Genomic DNA, 24,022 nt, shown 5'->3' with positions numbered 1-24,022 from the left:
CCGGCACATACAGCAGAGGCACGCCAATTTTTCGTCTGTCTATCAGACTGCACACGGACTGCAGAACGCACATCAGGTTAAGGTTAAGTTTCTGTAAAAATGAAGTCGGGAGGTGTACTTTGCCACGTTAACGGCCATCTATCCGAATGAGCACCATTTACGTTAAAAAGGACGGCTTTCCATTCAGCTCTCTCCAATTCAGTGAGGCGCTTATGCTCTTGTCTATTTTTAAAATATAATAGTGTGTAAAATGTTAAAAATATTTTTCATATTCAATTGTTGATTCATACATAGAATCTTTCAGAATTTATGTTCAGAGCATTTGTAAATTCCATTTGGACTGATTTTTTTTTTTTTGTGATCAAACACATTCTAATTATCTTTATCGTATTCTGTTGAACTAATACAAGTAAGTCAAGTTTGAAGTTGCTCGGCTGTCAATTATTTCACTGCTTTTTACTCATGTTTGAAGTTTTTGCCAGAGTATTTTTTCCCCCTTTTTTGGTGTCTTCTTTTAAAATTCTATGAACTAATGGAGCATCTGAAAAAGTTGGCATCACCAGTGCAAAAGTTAATGAAGACTTCTCAAAGGCAGAAAAAGTACATTGATCTCAGACAGTGCAGGTGTATCCAATAGCGTCTTGTTCAATTCTTGATAACTTCACCGATTAGGTGTCAAAAGAGAAGAGGTATTAAAAAAAAAAAGACAGGTCAGTGTGGTTTACACTTAACAGTTTTATTGGAATATTAAGACAATGAAGCAGAAGCCAAGCACCAAGAGTGACAGCTACATGTATAGCATCATATATGACTTTTCCAAATGAACAGGTTACACTGGAATTTTAATTCCCCCCCCAACACCCTGACTGGTGACGCAAACGCACAGAACAAACAATGGAACATGAACATGTTTATGCCATTAACACACACCAAATCCTACCGCACTGAAAAAGAAAACAGGTTGAGCTGTGGGATTGAGGTAAAGGAAACGGCGATATTCATTTGACGTCAGATTGGCCGGCCTGTGGCGGCGGCCGCGGTCCCACTTTAAAAGGGACGGGTCAGAACGAACAAGGCAGTCTGGGGGAATGCACGGCCGTACTGCAGAGTGAAAATCATTAGTTGGCATCATTTGTCAAGTCCCGTTGCCTCCGCACTCACATTCACACCCAAAACTAATGTGCACATACAGCATTAAAGTGACAGGATTGCAACTCTTGTTACATTACTCGGTTGCATATTGGAGGGAGGGGGACAAATGGAAAATTCAGACCCATTCACACATAGATTTCTGTTTGTATGCAGCATTTAAACCAACTTTTTAAAATATATATTCTTGTGGAAAGTGGATTTTCTTTTTTTAAATATTCTTTTCTCACTCATATCCAGACCTGGTCGTGTCTTGCCACAAACAAGGTTCCTAATAGTGCAGCTTCATAACAAAAGTAGTTTCCTCTTGTAAATAATACAAATGTAGACACTCCCCTCTTGTTCTCATGCTTTTTCGAAGTCACACACACATGGTGCTGGCTAAATGTGGTCCATGTTTAACACGTGTGCGGATGTGCGTGTCCGTGCACCAACATAAAACAAAATGTCTATCAGGCGTCATTACTTCGCTTGAGATCACGATGGTTTATTTCTCCTAGTTTGTCACATCAGTTATATGCTAAGAATCTACTTCCCATGGGGGGAAAAAAACGAGTTCAGAGGGTCATAGAACCATCCTTGAAATGGATCGGCTTGATTTTTAATGGGGAAGCAATAGGGACAGAGGCATTGTTCACATCCTTTCCATAGGGACTCCCCACACCTCACACACACATACACACACTTGGCTGCATGATGGAACTCCTACTCATGCTTCTGCCTGAAGCTAAATGAATGAGTTCTCCAATTTCAGGCGACGGTTTATATGAACACACATTTTTGTTCAGTTGACTGATGAAAAACCTGCTATTGGTTTTGCAGATAATCGAGTGGGTCGAAATCACTGTCGCATAACCAAGGTTCTGAATTTATATTGAAATATCCAATCCCGAAATAGTCATTTGTAATGAGCCAACCTCAACCCATATCTGTCAATCATCTTTTGAGCACGAATTGAAATAGTAACATTGTACTATTTTTTTTCTTCTAATACGGAGATATCAGTGGCCGGCGCGGTGGTCAACTGGTTAGCATGTTCGCCTCACAGCGCAAATTGGATTCTGGGCCCCGGCTTTCTTGTGTGGGGTATGCATGTTCTCCCTGTGCCTGCGTGGGGGTTTTTCCGGGTGCTCCGGTTTCCTCCCACATTCCAAAAACGTGCATGGCAGGCTGATTGAACACTCTAAATTGTCCCTAGGTGGGAGTGTGAGTGTGAATAGTCGTGTGCTGGCAACCAGTTCAGGGTGTCCCCCGCCTACTGCCCAAAGACAGCTGGGATAAGCTCCAGCATTCACGCGACCCTCGTGAGGATAGGTGGCTCAGATAATGGTTGGATGGATGAAATATCAGTTTATATTTTTCCCCCTAACTACATTGTTTTGATTTTCACTATATTTTTTCGACATGTCTTTTCCCCAATAAATAATTTCTTGTATGGATGGGCATAATATTTTTAATCATTAAGAATTCAGTGGATTGTACAGAACTCATCGGTGTATATTACTCTGGCAACATGCAGTCCGCTACCTCAGGCAACCAGCACGGGCACTGTTGCTACAGTCTTAACTACAGTTAGTTTGTGGTGCATAAAACTTGACAGCTATGAAAAGTTGAGCTGCATCCAGAGAGAGTCCTACCTCACTAGGCTTTTTTGTTAATAAATAACTGATCGGTAATTTTCCTTAGTTGAAGAAATGTTCATCTCATGCCCATTCCTAGTTACTTGCTGTATCATGGGTAAAGATTAAATAATTCAGATACTGATTTAGATGTCTATGGCTATGAACCAAATACAAACCCAATTCCAATGAAGTTGGGAGTGGTGTTAAACATCAAAAAAAGGATTACAATGATTTGTAAATCATGCAACAGTTCACTGAATACACTCCAAAGACAACATATTTCGCATTCAAACTGATCAACTTGTTTTTAGCAAACAATTAACTTGGAATATTATGGCAGGAACACGTTCCAAAAAAACTGGGACAGGTGGGAAAAAAAAATACTTGAGAAGGTTGAGGAATGTTCATCAAACACCTGTTTGGAACATCCCACAGGTGAACAAGCCAACCGGATAGAGGTGGGTGCCATGGTTGGGTTTAAAAAAAAAAAAAAAAAAGGGGAGCTTCCTTGACTTGCTAGTCATTCACAAGCAAAGATGGTGCGAGATTCCCCTCTTTATGAACAAGTGTGTGAGAAAACAGTGGAACGGTTTTAGGACAGTGTTTCTCAATGTACAATTTCAAGGAATTTATGGATTTCATCATCTACGGTCCATATCATCGAAAGGTTCGGAGAATCTGGAGAAATCACTTCATGTAAACGGCAAGGTCGAAAACCAACATTGAATGCCCGTGACCGTCAACCCCTCAAACACTGCATTAAAGCCGACATCGATGTGTAATGGAATTCACCACATGGGGTCCCATTAAAAAATGTGTCAGGATTTATGAAGACCCTGGATTGTTGAGCAGCTGAGGTTGTATATCAAGCAAGAATGGGAAATGATTCAACCAAGACAGCATCAACAATTAGTGTCCGCAGTTTCCAAATATTGATTGAATGTTGTTCAACGAAAAGGTGATGCAACACATTGGGGGAAACATGACCATGTCTCAGCTTTTTTTCTTTTTTGGAACGGATTGCAGCCATAAAATGCCAAGTTCATGATTATTTGCTAAAAACAATAACGTTGATCAGTTTGAACATTAAATATCTTGTCTTTGCATTCAATTAAGTCTATGTTGAACATGATTTGCAAATTATTGTATTCTGTTTTTTATGTTTAACACAATGGTCCCAGATTCATTGGAATCAGGTTTTGCAAAAAAAATAAAATAAATAAAAATATATCACTGCCCTCATACTCAACATTTGCATCTTATAATTGTAATTAAGGTAATATTGATTGAAGAGAATATATATATATATATACTGTATAAAATATATATAAATTGTAATCAATGGGCAAGGGCACTCGGGAGACGGTAGCCATTTTTGACTGGCTCCAGGACTTCAGCCAATTTGATACCCTGAGAGACTTGGCCCCCTGGGGAGGCCCGCAGCTCGATAGAGAGTCAAGAATTACGGTAAAAAGATTTCCCTAATTCCAACAGCCTCCGTAAGGCCACACGCAGGGGCGCTCGGTTTTTCAATTTGCCTGCGATTGGCGCTACTTAGCGAACAGGACAACAAAAGGAGTACCGGTAATGTTATTGCTAAGAAGTACCATGCAGGATAGCCATGGTATAAAAGATAATGCATATGACTTCATTGCTGACACTATATATCCCACTTAAAGACCGAGGATACATTTTTTTCAGAGAAATGTTTGACATATCCGGATCAATTCACAGTGTGATGGAAACATTACAATACTGTATGGGTTCGTGAGATATGAGGCAAATTACAGCTACAGAAATCCAAAACAAATGGGTTGAAGGTGTAGATGAGAGATTGAGATTTTTGCGAGTAGGTTTGAACAGAAAAGGGTCCTGTTTTTTTCTTCATTAACCAAGAAAAGTGTCCAATTTTCGTCAACTGATAATCAATTTAAATGTGACTTGGCACAACATACCGTTGTAGCACAGCAGCGATGATTAGCCTGCTTGTCGACACATACTGCTCCGTGGTCACAGGATTTTTCAATGGCAATAGAAGAGCGTTTCAAAAATTATTCATAAAAAATAAAGAATTTCTGTTCAATGACAATGACAAGAAATAAACCATGGCAAGATGCGTCCTGACAAAGTGACATGAGGGTGGCGATTTACATAGAGCCATTGTTTAATGGAAGGGAGCGTATATTTAGCACAGATGATTATTGGGCTTTCATTTTTTTTTTTGAAGAGCTATGTGGATCATGCAGTTTTAATTGAATGCTGGTGAATAAGTGAACAAAAATAAACGAACAAACATGTTTAAATTCTCGGGGTAGTTTGTGAAATTGCAGAAGGAAAACTAGCTGCTTTGGCCTCGACTGCTGTCAGGTACAGAAGAGATGGCATTGGACCCATATTCTTTTGCATTTTTTTAGCGACCCAACAACTGTGTATGGAGATAGAAATACATATAAGAAGTATTTTTTTTTATCACACCCCCGAAAGTAATTCATTTGCTGTAGCTTATCCAACTTAGCACCAGTAAACAAAGATCTTATGTGCACCGCGAGTGAAAGAGCTTGGAGCTCATGCACCAATATGTTTGTGATTCTGTAACATCAGTGGACTGATGAGGCATGAATTACTTCAAATTTAGATGAACATGTGTTCGACACAAAAGGCACATAGGTCACACTTAAGTTGTCTATGTGTCAGTACCTTCGGACTCAAAGCACCATCAGCACCACGATGTTCTAAAAGCCACGATGTCCGGTGGCTTGCTCTGTACCATGCAGGTTGCTTTGCAACAAAATTCAACTTTGACTGCAGCATGATGCATAACAGCACAGAACACTACGGCACAGATTACATGCTGTCGGAAAGCCTCTTCAATGCTGCTCCAAGACTAACAATGGGGGTTATGTTAACTGGGTGGCAACATCAAAACAATTTATTAAAGAGCTACCTTACCTTTTTGTGGTCTTTTGAAATTATGACCAAAAAAAAAAACGCCTTACAAGTTTCCATTTTGTACATAACCCTAAGAATTGGAAGTGACCCACACAGCCACATGAGAATGATGTCCTCAAATTTTAGACATTGACTGATTGTCTTTTCTGACTGATTCCTTTTTTATTTATTTCTTTAAATACTCAAAAAGTGACACAAGCATGTTCCAAGTGGCTGATGAAGAAAAAGTAAGCACAATCAACTAAGTGACTGAATCATGATTACTGCAAGACAAGAACTGTCATGAAGCTGATGAAGAAACCTCATGTATGTTAAATAACAGAAACGAGAAAAATATGGAGTCTGGACTTGAATTTCATCCAGGAGGAAATATACTGGGTGTTTCTGTGGTCGCCTGATCACAAAGCCAATCCATACAGTGAGAATAAAGTTGACAATATAGCTCACAAAGTAAGAAACAGTAGGCTCGTTTATTATTTATCATTCACCATAAACCTTTTAGGGAGAAACATGTTGATAATAACCTATAATCCTTTAAAAAGCACTTAAGTTCCCTGATCTACTTTCCTGAACATCCATGGGCCCTCTCAGAATTCACCCGTCTCTTGTTTAGCTAATGCTCATGTGCAAAGAGATGGCAAAGGATGTGGCTTATGTAGCTTTATCTATGAGGCAAGCCCAGAATGCAACACACGAAAAGCACTTCCAGATGCCTTGACAAGCACACACCTTTAAAAAAAAAAAAAACTCTTGGAAAGGTGTCCCACCATGTGTTTTGACAAGAAAAACAATTGAGTGCATAAAAAGTGACCTGTACAATGTAGCTACAGAATCTGGCTTTAGTATAACTATTTGAATTAGAATTTTGAGTGGAGTTGACAGGGAGGCATGCATGGAGGTCTACAGGCAGGGTGATGTTTTGGGATCAGGCATACAGTATGTTAAGGGCAAAGCAGGAGGTAAACGATGTTTTTGCACTATTTGTGCTACTCCTCCCTGCCCTCATTCAAAAATATACCGGTACTGTTTATACTCATAGAGTACTCCATCGTTTGTGCTAGCCAGGCAGTACTACACAGATATACTCATATGCTTTTTATTAAGTGATAACTAAAATAAAGATTAGAATGAATCTTGTATAGGTTGTTACATTTGAATTCCAACCTCCACTGGAAAGAGGTGAATCACTCAGTCGGTGTGGCCTCTCATGAGGCATTTCTTGAGTTCCGTAATCTTTCACCATGATCTGACAGGCAAATGGACAAAGAGCACTATTTGACTTTTAGCGGCGGCTCCCTTTCCAGCCAGCGAACTCGAACTTTCTGTTTATAGTGATACTCCTTGAGAAAGTCCTGCAAGGCAGGGGGCAGCGGCAGAGAGCCTATCCCATCGTAAGTGGTCCAGCGGCAGATGGCTGCTCGTGCAAGGTGCTGCAGGCTAAAGGGAAATGTCCGATGGAGAGGTGCTGTGAGCAGAGGTTCAAAAAACATACAGGCGCTCGGGTCCTTGTAGTGCTCCAGCAGCCCCGTGACGGTGGAAGAATGGAAAACGCAAGGATCGTGTGCGTCAAAACTGAAATTGTGGTTCCACTGTTCAATGCGGGCATGTAGTGAGCGGTTATAACGGCGGAAGCTGACAGAAAAAAGGTAGTCCTCCTGGGCGGAATCACGCAGCAGGAAGGTGCCCTCCGGACGTGCGTCCAGCAGTGACTCGGCCTCGTAGCGGTCCATGACACCCCAGTAGCAGGGCGATGATGTGATCTGCAATAAATCTGGCACAAGGCAGTGGATGTAATCGATTTGCGTGTGAACCTTCCAGGGCCCAGGTTGCTGTCTGCTCAGGTGACCTTCCCCAGAGGCGTGCCTTTGTTTTGGTCTCCTGGCCTGTAGACAGAGGGTTGTCGAGTCCTCCTCAGAGTCAGTGTCCTGGGCTGAAGCTGCGGCCCCTAACACCTGTGCACAGGCCCCCGATGTTGAAGCTCCTAAAGAACTAGCAGTTCCTGAGGCTCGGCCATCGCTGGGGACATCTCCCATGCCTGGAGCCATCTTTGGTCCCGGTTTGTAGACAGATGAGCCTGGCACGGCAGCCTCAAGGGTGTGGATCTGTGCATTCGGAGGTGGGTCCACACCTTCCTCGATGCTAAGTCTGCGGCGTTCGCGCAGACGTTCCTCCTCGTCCTCAGGAGAAGGGTGTGCTGGGTCAAAGGCATCCAACAGGGCAGTTGAGGAATGTGGGCTCACTGGTGCCGTGTGCTGTTTGATCAGATGCCATTTGTGGGCAAGGTCTGAGCCTGGTGGAAAGGGGCAGGTCTCCAGCATCAGCTCGGTCAGGTGAATCTTTCGTTTGGAAATAACGGGGTTCTTCGAAGAGCGTCTGCTAGCAGGTAGTGGTAAGCAAAGGCCTACGGTATCGCTTAGTCGCTGACGCAACGACCGACTATTCAAACTGCGTCCTCCAGACAAAGACTCGCTCATCTCTTGGATCGAGCAGACACCATAGCGTCTGTCTCGACGGTTGCCACTACCTCGCAGGCGTCCAGACCGTCGATCTATCTCTAAAGAACTTTGAGTTTTTGTGGAACACGAGTGTTTTTTCTTGCCCCCCCATGGCGCATGACGGGAATAGGAGTCTCTGCGAGCCAAGGGGGCACCTCCTGATCCCCCACCCTCATCCTCTGTGTCCTTGTCGATAGTGATCTCTACTATCTGAGGGGTGTCCGAGACACAGTTGTGACGACGCCCTACGGTTACCATTGGCACTGGAACGAGGGTACTCGATGAAGTGGAGACTTCGGATGCCTGAGCTGAACCTGAGGCACCTCCTTGGCCGAGATCCACCACGCAGTGGACGGCGTCTGCCTCATTCCTGCCTTCACTGGGTCCTGAACTGTTGTTGTGAAAGAGAGTTTGGCATTTGCTTTTCAGGCTACTCCACATATTGCTGAATTTGTTTTCAACAAGAGTCCCAAGGACCTGCAAAAAAAAAGACCAAAAAAAATGGTATTATAAAAGGTACATAGACTGTGATACATAGGATTTGAGCTGTTGGAACAGTAGAGTTAAGGGTTGCCAGGCAGACGTGCAGTGACACAAGGCCAAAGCTATAAATGACCCAGGATCTGCCGGTATGTACTCTGTTACAGAGCTAGTCTAGACCCGACCAAAATGTTTCTTGAAATGAGAGCAGACGGGGTAAATGTAAATGCCCTCCTTTTTGTATGCACTCAGCGATGCGCTGTTCCAACCAGCGTTGCTTTGTCCACTGAGGCATAGCACAAAAGGTAGCAGCATAACATCGTCCAAAAATGTAGGATTCAGAATTATGAGTTGGAACTACCCAAGCAATGATTATTTGATGAAGTAAAATACTTCACAAGGCACTGTATTTGGTAGAAAAAGTAGTATAAATTACCAATGATCGGTACAAAATAACCTCTGGTGGTGAACAATGCTCGTTACTATTGAGGGACGGCAGACATTATCAAAAAGATTACCGTTCGCTTTGCAAATTACATAATGCCTGCAGCTGACTTACGTGCCTTTTCAATCCATAGGAAATGTGCTCAAGAATAGAATGGAAAAATAGTGAATGCAACAAATGTGGGGGGGAAATCTGTCAAATTTTGCAACATATAATGCATGTTTGCTCAACTATCTCCGCCAGCGGCATATAGTGACAGGCAGGACAATGAAATTATCATTCCCAACATGTACATTTATCCGCTTATCCATTTTTTGTGAGAGTTTTGTTTCGCGTGCTTCTGTCATATCTTGAACAAAGCAGCATTATCGTTATTTGTAAGAAGGTGCAGAGGACAGATGTCTTTTCTTCCAAAACAAAGACTAGTGTGGTTTGAACGTACTGTAGAAAGAGTCAAAAACCTAGACAGATCATTTTCCCCATGTTCCTCTCAATACTTTGTCAGACTAGATGTGCAAAGTACAAACTGAACGGCATCAAATTGACATTGTGTGCAATGCACTTTAGCAAGAAGTGATTTTTCTTTCCCCAGGTCACACTTCTATAACACTCTCTATCACAGCGTAAGACGTTGGTTAGGCATGTCGCTCCAGTTCAAATCAAATGGCTCGGTGCATCTCCAAGACACATTTGAAGATTATTTCTGATGATAAATTCAAAAGAACCATTGCAGAGTTCTAGAGATGTGACTATCTTGAGGCCTGCTGAGAATTTTAATGATAGCATGTGCAAAAAATAAATCTAGAATTTTATATGTGCAACACGAGCACTAAGTTGCTGTGACAAAATCATTTGCACGTCGCAAATATCATACGGCTGTCTGCTGTTACTGCTACTATCAAAACCAGGACTGCATCACCAACTAAAGAAAAACAAATAGGAAAAATACAAATACGAAAAATACCTTCCAATTTGAAAATTGATAGCAAATTGTGATTTGTGGAGAGCTGCGCAGTCACAAAAAGTCTCAACACCAACAAGAATTTAAAAATTGTTTGAAATTGCTATTGCAGTTGAATTGGATCTTATGTTGTCAGAAAAACAGGGAACATCCAGAATTGTGGTTCATTTTTCCGGGTTTATCCTCCGAATCATATTTTGGATATTTGTAAGGAGAAAACGTAAACACACTCACACCCCTCTAAAAGTGTCGCTTTAAAATATTAAGTGACAAATCTAAAAACCCTTTCTTTAGTTATTGGAGGCTCTCTCCGAAATGTAGTCATATCAAAAGATGTTTGCACCCTCTGTGACCAGACTGCGAGTGAATCGTGCTGCCGCCTCGTCCGAAGTGTAATTATGGAGAAAACCACAACCTGTGTCCACTCCTTCCTGCCATCTCAGGAAAACGGCAAATGATCCCTCAAATTCTGGTCTCCAAGTCTAAAGCTCTTCAGGAGAAGACAAAGTTGGTCTGGATTGGGGTGCATGGTACAAAGGGGATATGAACGGTGAATGCAAGTGAACAAAGAACATTTTAGGTTTCCGTTAAGGTTCCTAAAAGTTTGCAAAAGGTTGCAAAAAAATGTTCACAGACAGTTCTTACCTGTCGCAAACAGTTTTCTTATCACGAGGAAAGTTTGAACACAGTGGTGGCCTTGCAGCACTGGCCCTTTATATTCATGATATAATACGATAAGTTAATTATTTCATATTTAGCGCCTTGACACTGAATTATTTGAGCTTTTAAGAAAATATTACTTCAGGATAGTTCTTTTTTGCATGTTATGTTGTTTTCTCGCTGCGTAAAATTGAACATTTTCTTGGCGTTGACTTGTTCAAGCCATTGCTTACGACTACAAATTTAACAAGACGTGCAAAAAAAAATGTATGCAATACAATAAAAGGATCAATAATCATACAGCGAAGATGCATCTTGTGTCTCACTGTCAGACTGCGTGATTGATTATTTGTATTATTTTTTGTCAAACATCCTTAACCTTTGTGGTTCAAACGGATAGGGACCGCACGGGAACATGACATTGAACACTGACATCATTCGTGTTTGGCGAGACTCAAGGTGCATTCAAATACAGTTGGACATTTTGCACTCAAACAGAAAAATGAATACAGTTATGAATATTAATAACTACAAACATCCTCAAAAATGTGGGCTTTCTGTCAAACTGTAACAATAAAAATGATGGGGGTTTGGCCGGTCACGAAAATTAATATATCGACTTATCAATTGATCAGAAAAAATGGACAAGATCGTCCCAAAATTTGGGACTAGATAAATGGTCATTTGCATGCATTTTTGCTTACCTACGTCATCATCATTCACTCACACTGCTTCTTCACCCTGCTGTATCTCAACTTGTTCGGCGCTGTGAGAGTTGCCCCCCCCCCACACACACACACGGTAGGAGTTAAATAGCTTTTGAAAATCGGTTCAGTTCGACTGTTCCATGTTGGTTCGCATGTCTCGTGCACGCACAACTCCATGTCATGTTTTCAGTGAGGCGCAGCAGCGCACATTATTGATAATAATAGCCAGGTCGCCCTAATGCTAACCATTGTTGAACTAACAGCTCTTGTCTATTATGCTCTTTTTGCATAATTTACTTGGTTGTTCACTCTGAGTTGGACTATGAGTTCTGAAATCATTCGCCATGCCCGCCAAGACCTTAAAAAGTACTTTTAAAAAAGACCTTAAAGGGCACTAAATACCCGTTAAAGTGGTAGAACTGACAACAAAACCTCCTAGCGTACAGTCTGTACAGACCTTTACCACCAACGTCACTTTACTTACAATGCTTAGTTTCCGGTCACCATGTCTAAAGGCCAGCACGCAAAAGGTAAACCCGAAGAGAAGCTTTATCCATTGATAGCGCTATTGGTCAACTGTCTACATATGTCTAGTTTTGTGAAAAAGGTACCTATTAGGACACCTGTCCATCATTGGAACCGGATGCTCGAAGTCAATATAAAGGAAAACTGAAGTTAGTTGGACGATTTACACATGAGCAAACATGGTCAAGATGTACCGCCCCCAAAAATGTGCGAGCAAATACTGTGCTGGTGAGACCACTTGCAAAAGTTGGTGCTACCAGTGCAAAAGTTATTTTAGAGCCCCGATTACATCTTCATGTTCACGCAGGAAACATAAATCCAGCAACTGTGTGGCTAACAGAACTAGGCTAATTCGCCTGTCTGGCAGGCCAACACACCCATTCTCCTGGGATCAAACTGATCTCTGAGATGGCTCTTGGCAAGGCATGATGAAGGGAGAAGGCGAGTGGAGAAGATATCTGCTATGCCTCACATGCTAAGCTATTCAGGGGTTTGTTCTTGTGATTGCTTGAATCCCAGCAATTCAATTAGAGGGTGGGAGAATAATCTCTTAACGCATAACTCAAAATGTATTTGTAGGCAAAGAAAGGGTACAATATGCACTGGTCAAAAAAATGCTGACTATTTTTATTGCTTCCTTTTTGACATAGCAGTATTTGTGTAAAGTTGAATTTTAGGTATGTGGGTACTGTATACGCCTACAAAAAATGGCCACTCATAGAGCCATGCAAACCAACATGCATCTTGAGTGACGCCGGAACCGCCGTTTTCATCTTACCATTATAAACCACTTAACGATGACGCAGAACAGTCGTCAAAGTTTTAATTACGACTTTGAAATGTTTTGAAAGATTAAGATAAGATTGAATATTTCTCGAATTTGGAGTTGACAAACCCCCTTCAGAAACTTTTGGGTGAGTAAGGTCATTCGTCAAATCCAAATGCCCGTATTTGTTGACGATATAGACTTTCTATGCTTCTGCCAAATTTAAGAGAATTGGTCAACTTATCGAGAGAATTTGCCAAATCACAATAATGATGTGACTCTGACCCACCATGATGGTTCAAGTTGTCCGTCGCCTTCGACATTCATTTTACCACCTCCTCGCCCCTCCCCCAACTACAAATGCCCCCCTAATTGTAGTGATACCTTTGTCCCTTATATATTAACAACCCATGGACTATTTTTTTGACTCTCGGAACTTTTTTTTGTATGCACGGCACCCATTTTAAAAATGACATACAGCAATATTTTGTCGTACTTTAATACATTCACAATATAATTGTGCATTATATTTACTTAAAGGGAGATTGTTTTCTATTGAAATTTTAAATTTAAAAACATTCATTGTGGTATTAACATTTATCCATCCATCCATTTTCTGATCCGCTTTATCTTCACAAGGGTCACGGCGGATGCTGGAGCCTATCCCAGCTGTCTTCGGGCAGCAGTCGGGGGACGCCCTGAACCAATCGCCAGATAATCCAAGGGCACACATAGTCAAACAACCATCCGCGCTCACACTCACACCGAGTGACAATTTAGAGCACATGTGTCAAAGTCAAGGCCCGGGCGCCAGATCTAGCCCGCCACATCATTTTATGTGGCCCGCAAAAGCAAATCAAGCATGCCAAGCTCCATGATGCTTGCTAAAGCCTGAACCAAAGTTTCAAATTGTCATATGTAATCCGCAATAACAGTCATTTTTCTTGACTTCTGATTTTAAAACTAGTTATCTATCAATTTGTTGTGCGCTGTGTTTGTCATATGTGGAGCTGTGATTCAACATTTATATGGTTTCCCAAAATTCATAACGGCCTTCCAACAGAAACCGTAACCACAATGTGGCCCGCGACAAAAATGAGTTTGACACCCCTGATTTAGAGTGTTCCATTAACCTGCCATGCATGTTTTTGGAATGTGGGAGGAAACCGTAATACCCAGAGAAAACCCACGCAGGCGCGGGGAGAACATGCAAACTCCTCACCGGGAGGCCGGAGCCGGAATCAAACCCTGCACCTCTGCACTGTGAGGTTGCTGCGCTAACCAGGCGACCACCAGGCCTCCCGTTTTGAAATTCAGATTTTTGTTCTCCTAAAATTTTGATACTGTTTCACATAGTAGAATTATTTACCTAATTAATTTGAAATAATTCCCATCTTGTATGGTGTCGGTTTCTGTGCTTAGCAAGCTTTCCAATGATTGCAGTCTTCTGAAAACAGGATAAAAATGAATAAGAATTATCAGATAAGAATAAGAAAACCTTTATTTGTCTCACAATGGAGAAATTCCCAATTTACAGCTGCAAAATTATGAAAGGGAGAAGTAGAAGAACAAAAAGTATATAAATAAATATAAATGATAATATATGCATATTAAAAATGGGTGAGTGGGGGTGAGTCCAGGTTTTCAGGTTTAAAGAAAGTTATGGAAGTTTGCCACTTGGATTCTACACAAATAAAGCAGTCACAACTAAACCTCCCCATCGACTTTGCATTAAGAAGTTGGCCAGAAATTGGTACATCTTCACTGCTCTTAAATAGGCATAACTTTGTGTTCATCACAAGAACATAGATCTCTAAAAGATCTGTCTCATAATGCTGGTTTCATGTACATACCTAACAAAGACAATGAAAGCTTTATGCAGTTGATATTTTGCCGTGACTGGCAACTTTCCACTTAGTGGTTTGCGGTAAGTTGCGCGAGAACTACAAGTAAAAATTTTGTGCCAGAGAAAGTGTGCCAGCTCATGGTGTAGTGGGTCGAGCAGTCACACCAAAAGTGATGCTTTATTCCATTGCATCACTGGTTCAAATACCACTCTCGACATTTACATATTGATTTTTTTTAAAAACTATGTTTACAATTTTTTGCAACCAGTCGGGAGTTTAAACAAGACATTTTATTTCACGTTTTTATGGAAGAACGAAACAATTATGCAGTTGAACAATTTCATTGTAGCTTGTGAACCACAAAAATTGTTGGGGCCCCCATAACCAATTTACGTCCAACCTCCTGTAATCACGGTAAAATAGCCGATACTGTACACGGCACTGTCGGTCAAGATTTCCTCCCACCGGCGAGTGACTAATCGGAGGCATTCACGGCAAAATAACGCTTGCAGGAGTTTCCGGCCACGGCAAAATAACCACTGCCAGAGCTATAACAGTTCCTTTCGAATTTAGGAACTAAAACAATGACAAACGATTCGTAAAACAAGACTGTGCAATAAAATTATAAAAGCCGAGGTAGTTTTAATACCTTTGCCGGGTATTTTACTATGCGTACCAGTATATTTATTTTAGATTACTTTGTGGAAGAAAGAAAGGTTCCAAACCATATGAGGTGCGTTATTGGTGACAATACTGTAACATGTTCCATCGAGTGACTGAAACATTGTTGTAGACATCTAATTACAGTTGCGAGATCTTTTAATTTAATAGAGGAGGACGTCTTCCTCTTATCCCCTAATCCCAGCAAAGATAGCTCTCTTGCTAGCATTCGCCCATATACGCCGGAAAACGCAGTTACAAAAATTGCAATATTGACATACATTTGCCAAACAATCACAAAGACACCGGTCACCCAAACAGCATGTTCGAACATTTAATACTAAATATTTGCAATTAGGGGAAAAAATATCCCACAATGCTAACCATTAGCAAGTCACGGACAGGGGCGCCTATAGCGTTAGTTTGGAGCTAGCGTTCAAGCTAGCCACACAGATAATGGCTCGCATGGTTGGCGTTAAAAAAAATCCATGGCAAATTGTCCATAAATGAGGTGAACATCAGTGTGTAGCAGTAACCGCGCGGACAGACAGAATATGATTCATATGTAATGTGTTGTGCTGTCGAAATATAGCTTACCCTTGTGGCTTTTTGAGAGCCCTATTCAACAGCCCTCTTTGTCTGCAAAAAATGGCTATTGAACGAGAGCAGGCATATATCCCTTTGGCTCACCACGGTGTCGGACGAAGGCGCAAAAGGTCCGAAGATCCTTGATGATGTCATCCCTAGGTCTCAAAACATTTGGCAGCTACAGTGCAAAACATGTAAAAGGCTTAAATCAAATTACAGCCACCAACTCCCGTTCTCCATGCGAGTAGGGGAGTCTTGTTCGCCAACGAGCTGGTAGCTGCAGCCTCCAGCGGCCAATATGACTGCGGTCTCGCAGCCCTGACGGCCGGGGAGCGCTCGTTCACCTCAGCAGCACGACTGACGGCGTGGTGGTCCAATGGAGAACAAGGGAATCAATTGCACTTCCGACTGGGAACGCGGATAGGGAAACCCCCCGGAGCCGTCGCCCAGTGATGGGCGTGCCGTGCCTCCAATGAGCACACAGCCCAGGATTGGGCAAGTCACTGGCAGCTACTTGGAAACGTGGACCGTTGCAATGATGCTTCCCGTGACCTAAGCAGGCCGCACTCACAATTACGTCACCCAAGGTAAGAACACTAACAGAGCTTTAAACGTTAAATGTAATACAACAACTACTACTACAAGTACTACTACTAATAATAATAACCACCACCTTAAACGTCTAATGCCAAGGATTATTTGAGGAACTAGAAATACAATTTCGGTAGTAATTGCATGAGGATTTGACATTGGAATTTCGTGAAATTCAACAAATTGGTTAAATGTGCTTTGTAAAATTAGACTTGTTGGAATAGTTCTGTTGAAAAAAAGTGGAAGGGGGTATTAAATCCGTACAAAGCTATCACATACATTTGAAAATTTAATTGTGGAGATTTGGGAATGTATTAAATCTTTTTTTTATAGTAATGGTTTCAATCAGTCAAGAAATGTGGACAGAGAGGTAAATGTGTAACATATCTCTTAATGGTCATCCTTCATTTTTAAAATTTAGAAAGTTTGGGAATCTGATGATTTTGCACTGTTTGATTTGCTAAATTTATAAAACTGTTATTCTGTCATGATCTGACAAATCATTTTGTTTTCAAGTCGTAGTAACTATGGTTAACTTAATTTCTGTGTGTGGACATTAACCCCTTTGAAAGGATACGATTTATGCCAACAATTTTGAACTAAGCGCTCTTTTGCCCTCTTGTGGCAGCAAAACAAAGAAACCCGCACCACACACATCTAACAAAATGCCGTACCACCTTCATCCGAAGAGTATTATAACCACATGATTGTTTACAAGGTATGGTTGGGATTTTTCATTTATTATTGAAATCTGAAGGTATTGAGCTTTTGTAATTCAAAATCTTCCACCATCCACACAAAGTTTGATTACGTTTCAATGAGAATTACATCAGAGTGGATATAGGTGAGTAGCTACTGAACAGCAAATAAGTTGTCACAGCAGCCATAATCACACATTCATTGAATCATTAATTTTCCGATCCGCTTCATCGTCAGAAGGGTCGCGTGGGGTGCTGGAGCCCATCCCAGCCGTCTTCAGGCAGTAGGCGGGGGACACCCTGAACCAGTTGCCAGCCAATCGCAGGGTACACAGAGACGAACAACCATCCGCGCTCACACTCACACTCACCTAGGGACAAATCTGTGAAAAAAAGGTTCAGATTGGCTCATACCATAATATAGTACTGTCAGGTCATACTGAGTTTTCACAAATACAAGAATTTTTTTTTTTTTAATTGCAAACTCCTTTAAAGAAAATGATTGTCACATCACTTTACCGTTTGATCGGGTCCATGGTCAAACTCACCCTCCTAGAGAATTCATCAGATGTCTTTGGCCTTCTGCAACCAGCACTGGTTTGTTATACTGTAAATTCCCTTGAACAGCCCAATTCTAATTCCTCTTCTGAAAGCCAATATCCGGTGCCGGCAGAAAGCTATATATTTAGTGTTGTTGCAAATGTCAAACTCCAACATAATAGGGATCCTTGTAAAAGATGAAATATTCTTATGGGACCCACAGTTCAACTATAGTGTTCGACTAAGTTCCATTGAAGATTCTATTTTTCAATAAAAAGCAGACATGGCAAACCATTGCTGAGATCTGCACAACCAAAATGTTTTGGACATTGCTGGTTGAATACAAAGAGCGGTTTATTTACATGTTATTACTCAAGGCAGTAAATGTATTTTCACATTCCATTACCACTAATAATATCTGAATTAAATGTTACCAAAGAGTTTGAGTTTGCCAGCACCAATTAATAAAATATTGGTTCCAGTGAGCCAAATGTCAGTGTAAAATTTTGGTATTTCATCATTGAGGGACGGTGGAATGGGGTCCTCCAACATCCTTTGTAGCCAGTCATCGCAGCACGCCTTGCGTCAACTCACTTCCAATCCGAGCTGTCGGACCCGCTCGCAATTGCTACCTTTGCAATGAAGTTCCTGTAGGCACAAAAAAATATGTGATCATCTGTATCTCAGACACAAAAGGGCTGTTCTGACACCATATCCTGCTGCCAGTGTTACCCCAGGGGGATCTCACATGGCTAGGCAGAGATGTTCATCATGGGCTAGTCCGTGGGTTGAGGTGGGAACTTGCCAGGAAGTCAGTAAGACACGATGCCAACTCAAAAGCATGCAAAAAGACAACAAACTGCTCAAAATATACAGGATGGAAAAAAAAGACAAACAGTAAAGGATTCAAAACTTGGTTCTTGGATATTGGTTCTGGTTCATATCAAAACAAGAGGTTGGCAGGAAGTTTCCAATGTTTTTTGTTTTGCACGGGCTTTACCCTTTCCCTCTCCATCCAAAGAACCCGTGGGGGTCCTTCCCTTCTTGGAGGATCACTAAGAGGATTTTTCCAGGGCTGTTTTGGCTGTGGTTTTGATCTTGTGTCCGCTCCAGCAGTTTTAGGCCTTTCTGCTCCATATAAGCGGTGAAGACTCAACCTTGTTCTCCTCACCTCTGGTAAGGATGGTGTTGGTCCTAATTTTGGCCTCTTTGGTGCAGATGTTACACGAGACACCATGTTGGCAGCCTCCAGAATTGTTAGTCGGCTTTGTGATTCTGATCTTTCAGATTTCTTTGGTCCAGATGCCTGGCCGTAAACAAGCCTGGTTTTTTTGGACTCTTGCATTGATCTGCTCACTAGTTCAGATTTTGAAGGTCTTTGCCGTTGAGGTAAACTGAAGGGGCTTATCCTCGGGCTCTTGGGCTCGCTTTGTTTGGGCCTGGCATCTGACCCTGTTTTTTTGGGTTCAAATGACTCTTCCTTGGTCTTATCAGGCAACAGCAGGGTTACTCTGTTCATACACTTGGGCTTCTCAGATCCAGGTGTTTTATCCTTTTCAGTCTGCAATACATATTGCCCTGTGGATCTGCGGTTGCCCTCGGCTGATCCTTTCATATGTGGCACAACATTACTTTGTTCAGTAATCACTGGTTCATGCTGGACTATCCTTGTTGGACTAGCTGGGGGAACCGTCTCTCGCCTTGGTGGACTAGGTAGAGGAACAAACTTTTGTCTTCGTGGGCAAGGTGAGAGAATCTCTCTCTTTGGTGGAGAAGGTGGCAGAACAAGCCCTTTCCTTGGCGGACTAGGTGGCAGAACAAGCTTTTCATTTGGTGGACTAGGTAGCAGAACAAACTCTTTCTTTGGTGGACTAGGTGGCAGAACAAGCTCTCGCCTTGGTGGACTAGGTGGCAGAACAAGCTCAAGCCTTGGTGGACTAGGTGGCAGAACAAGCTCAAACCTTGGTGGACTAGGTGGAAGAACAAGCTCAGGTCTTGGTGGACTAGGTGGCAGAACAAGCTCTTGCCTTGGTGGACTAGGTGCGACAACAGGCTCTGGTGACACCTGTGACAGACTATCACAAGAAATCGGCGATGTAGCCACTTCTACATTTGAAGACGTCACCAATAAAGGTGGCGACAAGCATGGCATTTCATCCAGGAGTGCTTCAGCATGCCTTCCAAAGTCATCCTCTTCATCTGGTACGCATTGTATCGACACTACATCTATTTCTGTGCAGTCATCATCGACCTGTGCTGGCAAATCCACTGCACATGTATTATCATCTGGCTTCTGGATTCTCTCCCGTTTTCTTCCAGTTTTATGGATTACCTCTTGTGGTAATACGTTTGCCATCGCCAAATCCTTGTACAGCCTCTGCAAAAGGTCTTCGATCTCTGCCTCAGATATATTTTGTAAGGATGGGACGGATTCCATGCATGTTTTTGTGTCTTTAATATCTAGAAACTTCTTCTCTGTAGAAAGTCGTTTACAAAACGACAGATATGAGTTTATACTTTCAAAATAGGATTTTGTGTAACATTTCAAATCCTCACTTCATTTTATTCCAACACCAAATACCGTATTTCCTCAAGTAGTGGCCACTGATTGTTTGGTCAAAGTTTGCTACACTTACTTGTTTGCTACAATGGGAAGAAATTGCCTCTGTTAACAGACCCTTTTTGGTTGATGTGCTATTATGTTACCAATGTGAAAGAATATATATTTTTTTCCAATACCTCTAACAGGGGACACAAAAGAATTAGATACAATCCAAATGTGTTACAAAATGCCAAGGGTTACAATGGATGGATTTATAAAAAAAATGGGTCATGTTTTCTTTGCAGTTTGCCAGCTTTTTCTACACTATCCGGGTGCTATGATGTAGCAGTATTGTTGGGACGTGACAACTGACTCATTTACGCCATTTTTGTGAGGCGATTTTTGTGTGCTTTTTGCAATCCTAACAGAAAAATTAGCTTTGGCTTGTTAAAAATGTGTTTTCTGCAACTATTTTTCGATATAATGTCACTTTGTTTTCAACTTGATGATTTTCATGCAGTATTACTATATTGATTGCACACACGGCAGGGTTACTCATCGGAGAAACGTTTTGATCGCCATCTGGAATAATTATATCAACACGGCCAATCTCGAGTTTTAGGGGACATGTGGATGAAGATACGTCCAATTCGTACAGTATGTCGCCAAAGAACATAGTATGTTGCCAAAATTTGCGTCGCCTAACCTTGAATCGGGAGGAGATGCAGGGGAGGCTTCCCCCGGGAATAAGCCAGCCGTCCGTTGCCAGCAATGGTGTGGGAATTTCCGATAGCCAAACAAACAACAGGCAGATCGGGATCGTATCATAGAAATGGCTTTTATGGCACATATAGTCGTTCCCTATGCTTATCTCCACTCCAAAGGATTCTCTTTGCTTTTACTACCCCCTAAACAGCCACGCACCGCTTTCAGTCACAAGCCGTTCCAATGTAACAACGGAGAAAGTTACAGACACTTTTGCCCGTTTGTTGAAGCCTTTAAAATGTCGTATCTTCCTTAAGTTTTAACATATCGACAAAAATGTAAACATTGTTTTGTTCCTTGATTCTAGCTCTTTCCAGTGACATTGGTCTTGCTGGAAAAAAATAAAGATTTGACCTTGTGCAAATGTTATTAAAATGTGACTACTTTGAGGCGCAACCATTTTGTTTTTCCTGGATATAATAATCGACGGACACATTTTTTTTTCATTTGGATGGCACGTTCAAGTGTATGTAACTTTCACCTCGTCTCATTAGAGGTCACCACATCGAGTCAATCACAATTTACAGGCCATTATTTGAGGAAATTCGTTAAATCTGTACTAATGACTGACAGGATGTATTTGTGTAACAAACGGTGTAACTGTAACATACGAAGGCTATCAATGTAAAAATATCATTTGAAGCACCGTAGTTGCTGCTCTGTAGCCTGAATCAAGTACCAGTAACTAAAATCTGATGCAGTAATTTGCAGGATTACATGATCAAGCTACGAGTACTTTAAGAACTGTATCTTACCCCATTGTTCTTGAAAAACCACAAAAAGACGTTCAAGACTCTCTTCTTCGTGAAATCCGATGAAGTCCATTAGATCCGATATATACTGGTGTATAAAATCACTCATGTCAGTCGGTTGCGAAAAATATACTGCTCTGAAAATACAGTCCACTAAACTCTTCAGTCCGAAAGGATCAGATGAGGGATCCATATCCGGCCTTCGTATTTTGTTGTTGTGTACAGCACAGTACAGAATGGACCTGGGCTGGATGTTCTTGCTTATGTGACCTCTTGAATGTCACAAATCAAATCAAGAATTGGTCCTCATTTTTTATACGTCAGCCCAAGTATATGAGCTGACCGCCAAGGGAGCGCACGATAGTTTCTGCATGTATGTTACTAAAGTCATGGGAAAATTAAAGCTCTCAGGTCCAATATCAAATTTGTGATCCAACAATATGTCAATACCATATAGAGACAAGCTTACGTTACTCAAGACCATAGTCCAAGTTTTGATGATAAGAGAGGTGACCCTATGATAAAGCTTTGAAATGATGTCACAGGGCCTTACCCACTTAATACTTGGGAACCCCCTACAAAAATGAACATATTAAATAAAACATTCTATTTGATGCAAAATGAGAGCAAGAAAATATAATTTCTAATATAACTCATTCATAATTCATATATAATTCATAAAATAATTTATTGCAACTGTTTATTGCACACAGTTGTCGAGTATTTTGTAGCAATATAATCTTATGAGGTGGCCCGGAGTTCAAGTGGTTAGCGCGTCGACCTCACAGTGCAGAGGTACCGGGGATCGATTCCAGCTCCGACCTCCCTGTGTGGAGTTTGCATGTTCTCCCCGGGCCTGCGTGGGTTTTCTCCGGGTACTCCGGTTTCCTCCCACATTCCAAAAACATGCACGGCAGGCTGATTGAACACTCAAAATTGTCCCTAGGTGTGATTGTGAGCGCGGATGGTTGTTCGTCTCTGTGTGCCCTGCGACTGGCTGGCAACCAGTTCAGGGTGTCGACCGCCTACTGTCCAAAGACAGCTGGGGTAGTATCCAGCACGCCTTGCAACCCTTGTGAGAATAAAGCGGTTCAGAGAATGGATGGATGGATAATCTCATGATGGATAATATGGAGGATATTCTGGTAAATGCGCATATGTTCTACTCAATCAGCTTTTTACTGTTTCCCAATGGATCATTATCAGGCTGATGAGACCCATTTTGTTGTCCAGTGTGCACAGTTTGTCCAACGGTGATTTGTATCCATTTGCTTGCTCATCACAATGTGCGATACACCTTGCTGGAGACTGAAAACACTGGTCAAGGTTAATCTTCAACTCAGTCCATAAAACTGCCCCAGACTTTTTTTTTTTTAGGCTTGTCTCTGTACTCAATTCTAGCCTGACCTTTAGATTCATAATGATAATAAGGGGATTTATAACTTCTATGCTTTTGTTCAGGACCTCTTCTGCAATCGTCAAATGATAATTTCACTCCTGCCCAGGTTGAGGCTGATTTGACAATACTTTTTTTTTTTAACAATCTGTAAAGCATTTATGCCAAGTGCTTTTATTTTCTTTGAGCTCCCCCTTCTGCCTATTACTGACATACAAATGTGATGTATTTAATTCTTCAAAATATGACAAATTACTATGCTGCTTGTAGTTCATAAACTTGGTTACAATTCTAACTAGGCATACACAGATACCACTTTTTCTTTTCAGGCCATTATAGTGGAAGTCGATTTAAAAATGTTCTTTGAACTTCACGGGAATTGATGTCAAAGTGCCTTTGGGCTCGTTTTGCAAATGTCACATGAACAAACCTAGAGAACAGGTCAGCCATAATTTTTGTAACATGAGCCCAAGGGCACTTTGACGCCATGTCCAGTCAACAGCTGGCTGAAACGTGTGGATTGATTGATCTGTTTCATTGTTATTCCATCCATTCATCCATTCAATATCCAAACTGCTTATTCTTGAGAGTGCAATATATTTTAGAAAACCGTGTTTCGACTAGTGGAGGCACATAGAACATATTAATGTGATGAAAATATTTGACGTCTTTAAAGGGGAAGTCAATCCCAACATTTTCTTTACAATAACAGCAAACAATCATGGCTCAAATTCAGAAAACAGGTGAGCCGTGATTGGTCGTTACCCGAGCCCTGAGCAACTGCCTTTCCAGCACCTCCTATATTTTGTTGTTCTACTTCTTCCTTTCATAACTTTGCTGCAGTGAATTGGGAATTTCTCCATTGCGAGACTAATAAAGGTTTT

General features: G+C 41.5%; 1 protein-coding gene across 1 annotated transcript; it reads right to left on the bottom strand.

Annotated features, from left to right (window-relative positions):
* Positions 1-715: 715 nt before the first annotated feature.
* socs5b (suppressor of cytokine signaling 5b) lies at positions 716-16,254 on the bottom strand. Its single transcript, XM_086122185.1, has 2 exons — positions 15,864-16,254; positions 716-8,692 (listed from the first exon to the last, which is right to left on the bottom strand). Exon 2 carries the CDS (start codon positions 8,654-8,656, stop codon positions 6,992-6,994), a length of 1,665 nt encoding a protein of 554 aa, XP_085978311.1. The 5' UTR covers positions 8,657-8,692; positions 15,864-16,254; the 3' UTR covers positions 716-6,991.
* Positions 16,255-24,022: the final 7,768 nt, after the last annotated feature.

This window comes from Hippocampus guttulatus, chromosome 10 (assembly GCF_054856545.1).
Source record: "Hippocampus guttulatus isolate MCC_2025c chromosome 10, RoL_Hgut_1.0, whole genome shotgun sequence".
NCBI lineage: Eukaryota > Metazoa > Chordata > Actinopteri > Syngnathiformes > Syngnathidae > Hippocampus > Hippocampus guttulatus.
This window is presented reverse-complemented; position numbering and strand designations above follow the sequence as displayed.

Excerpts from the sequence above, each read along its gene's own strand:
- socs5b (XM_086122185.1), bottom strand. The coding sequence starts at position 8,656 with ATGTGGAGTAGCCTGAAAAGCAAATGCCAAACTCTCTTTCACAACAAC.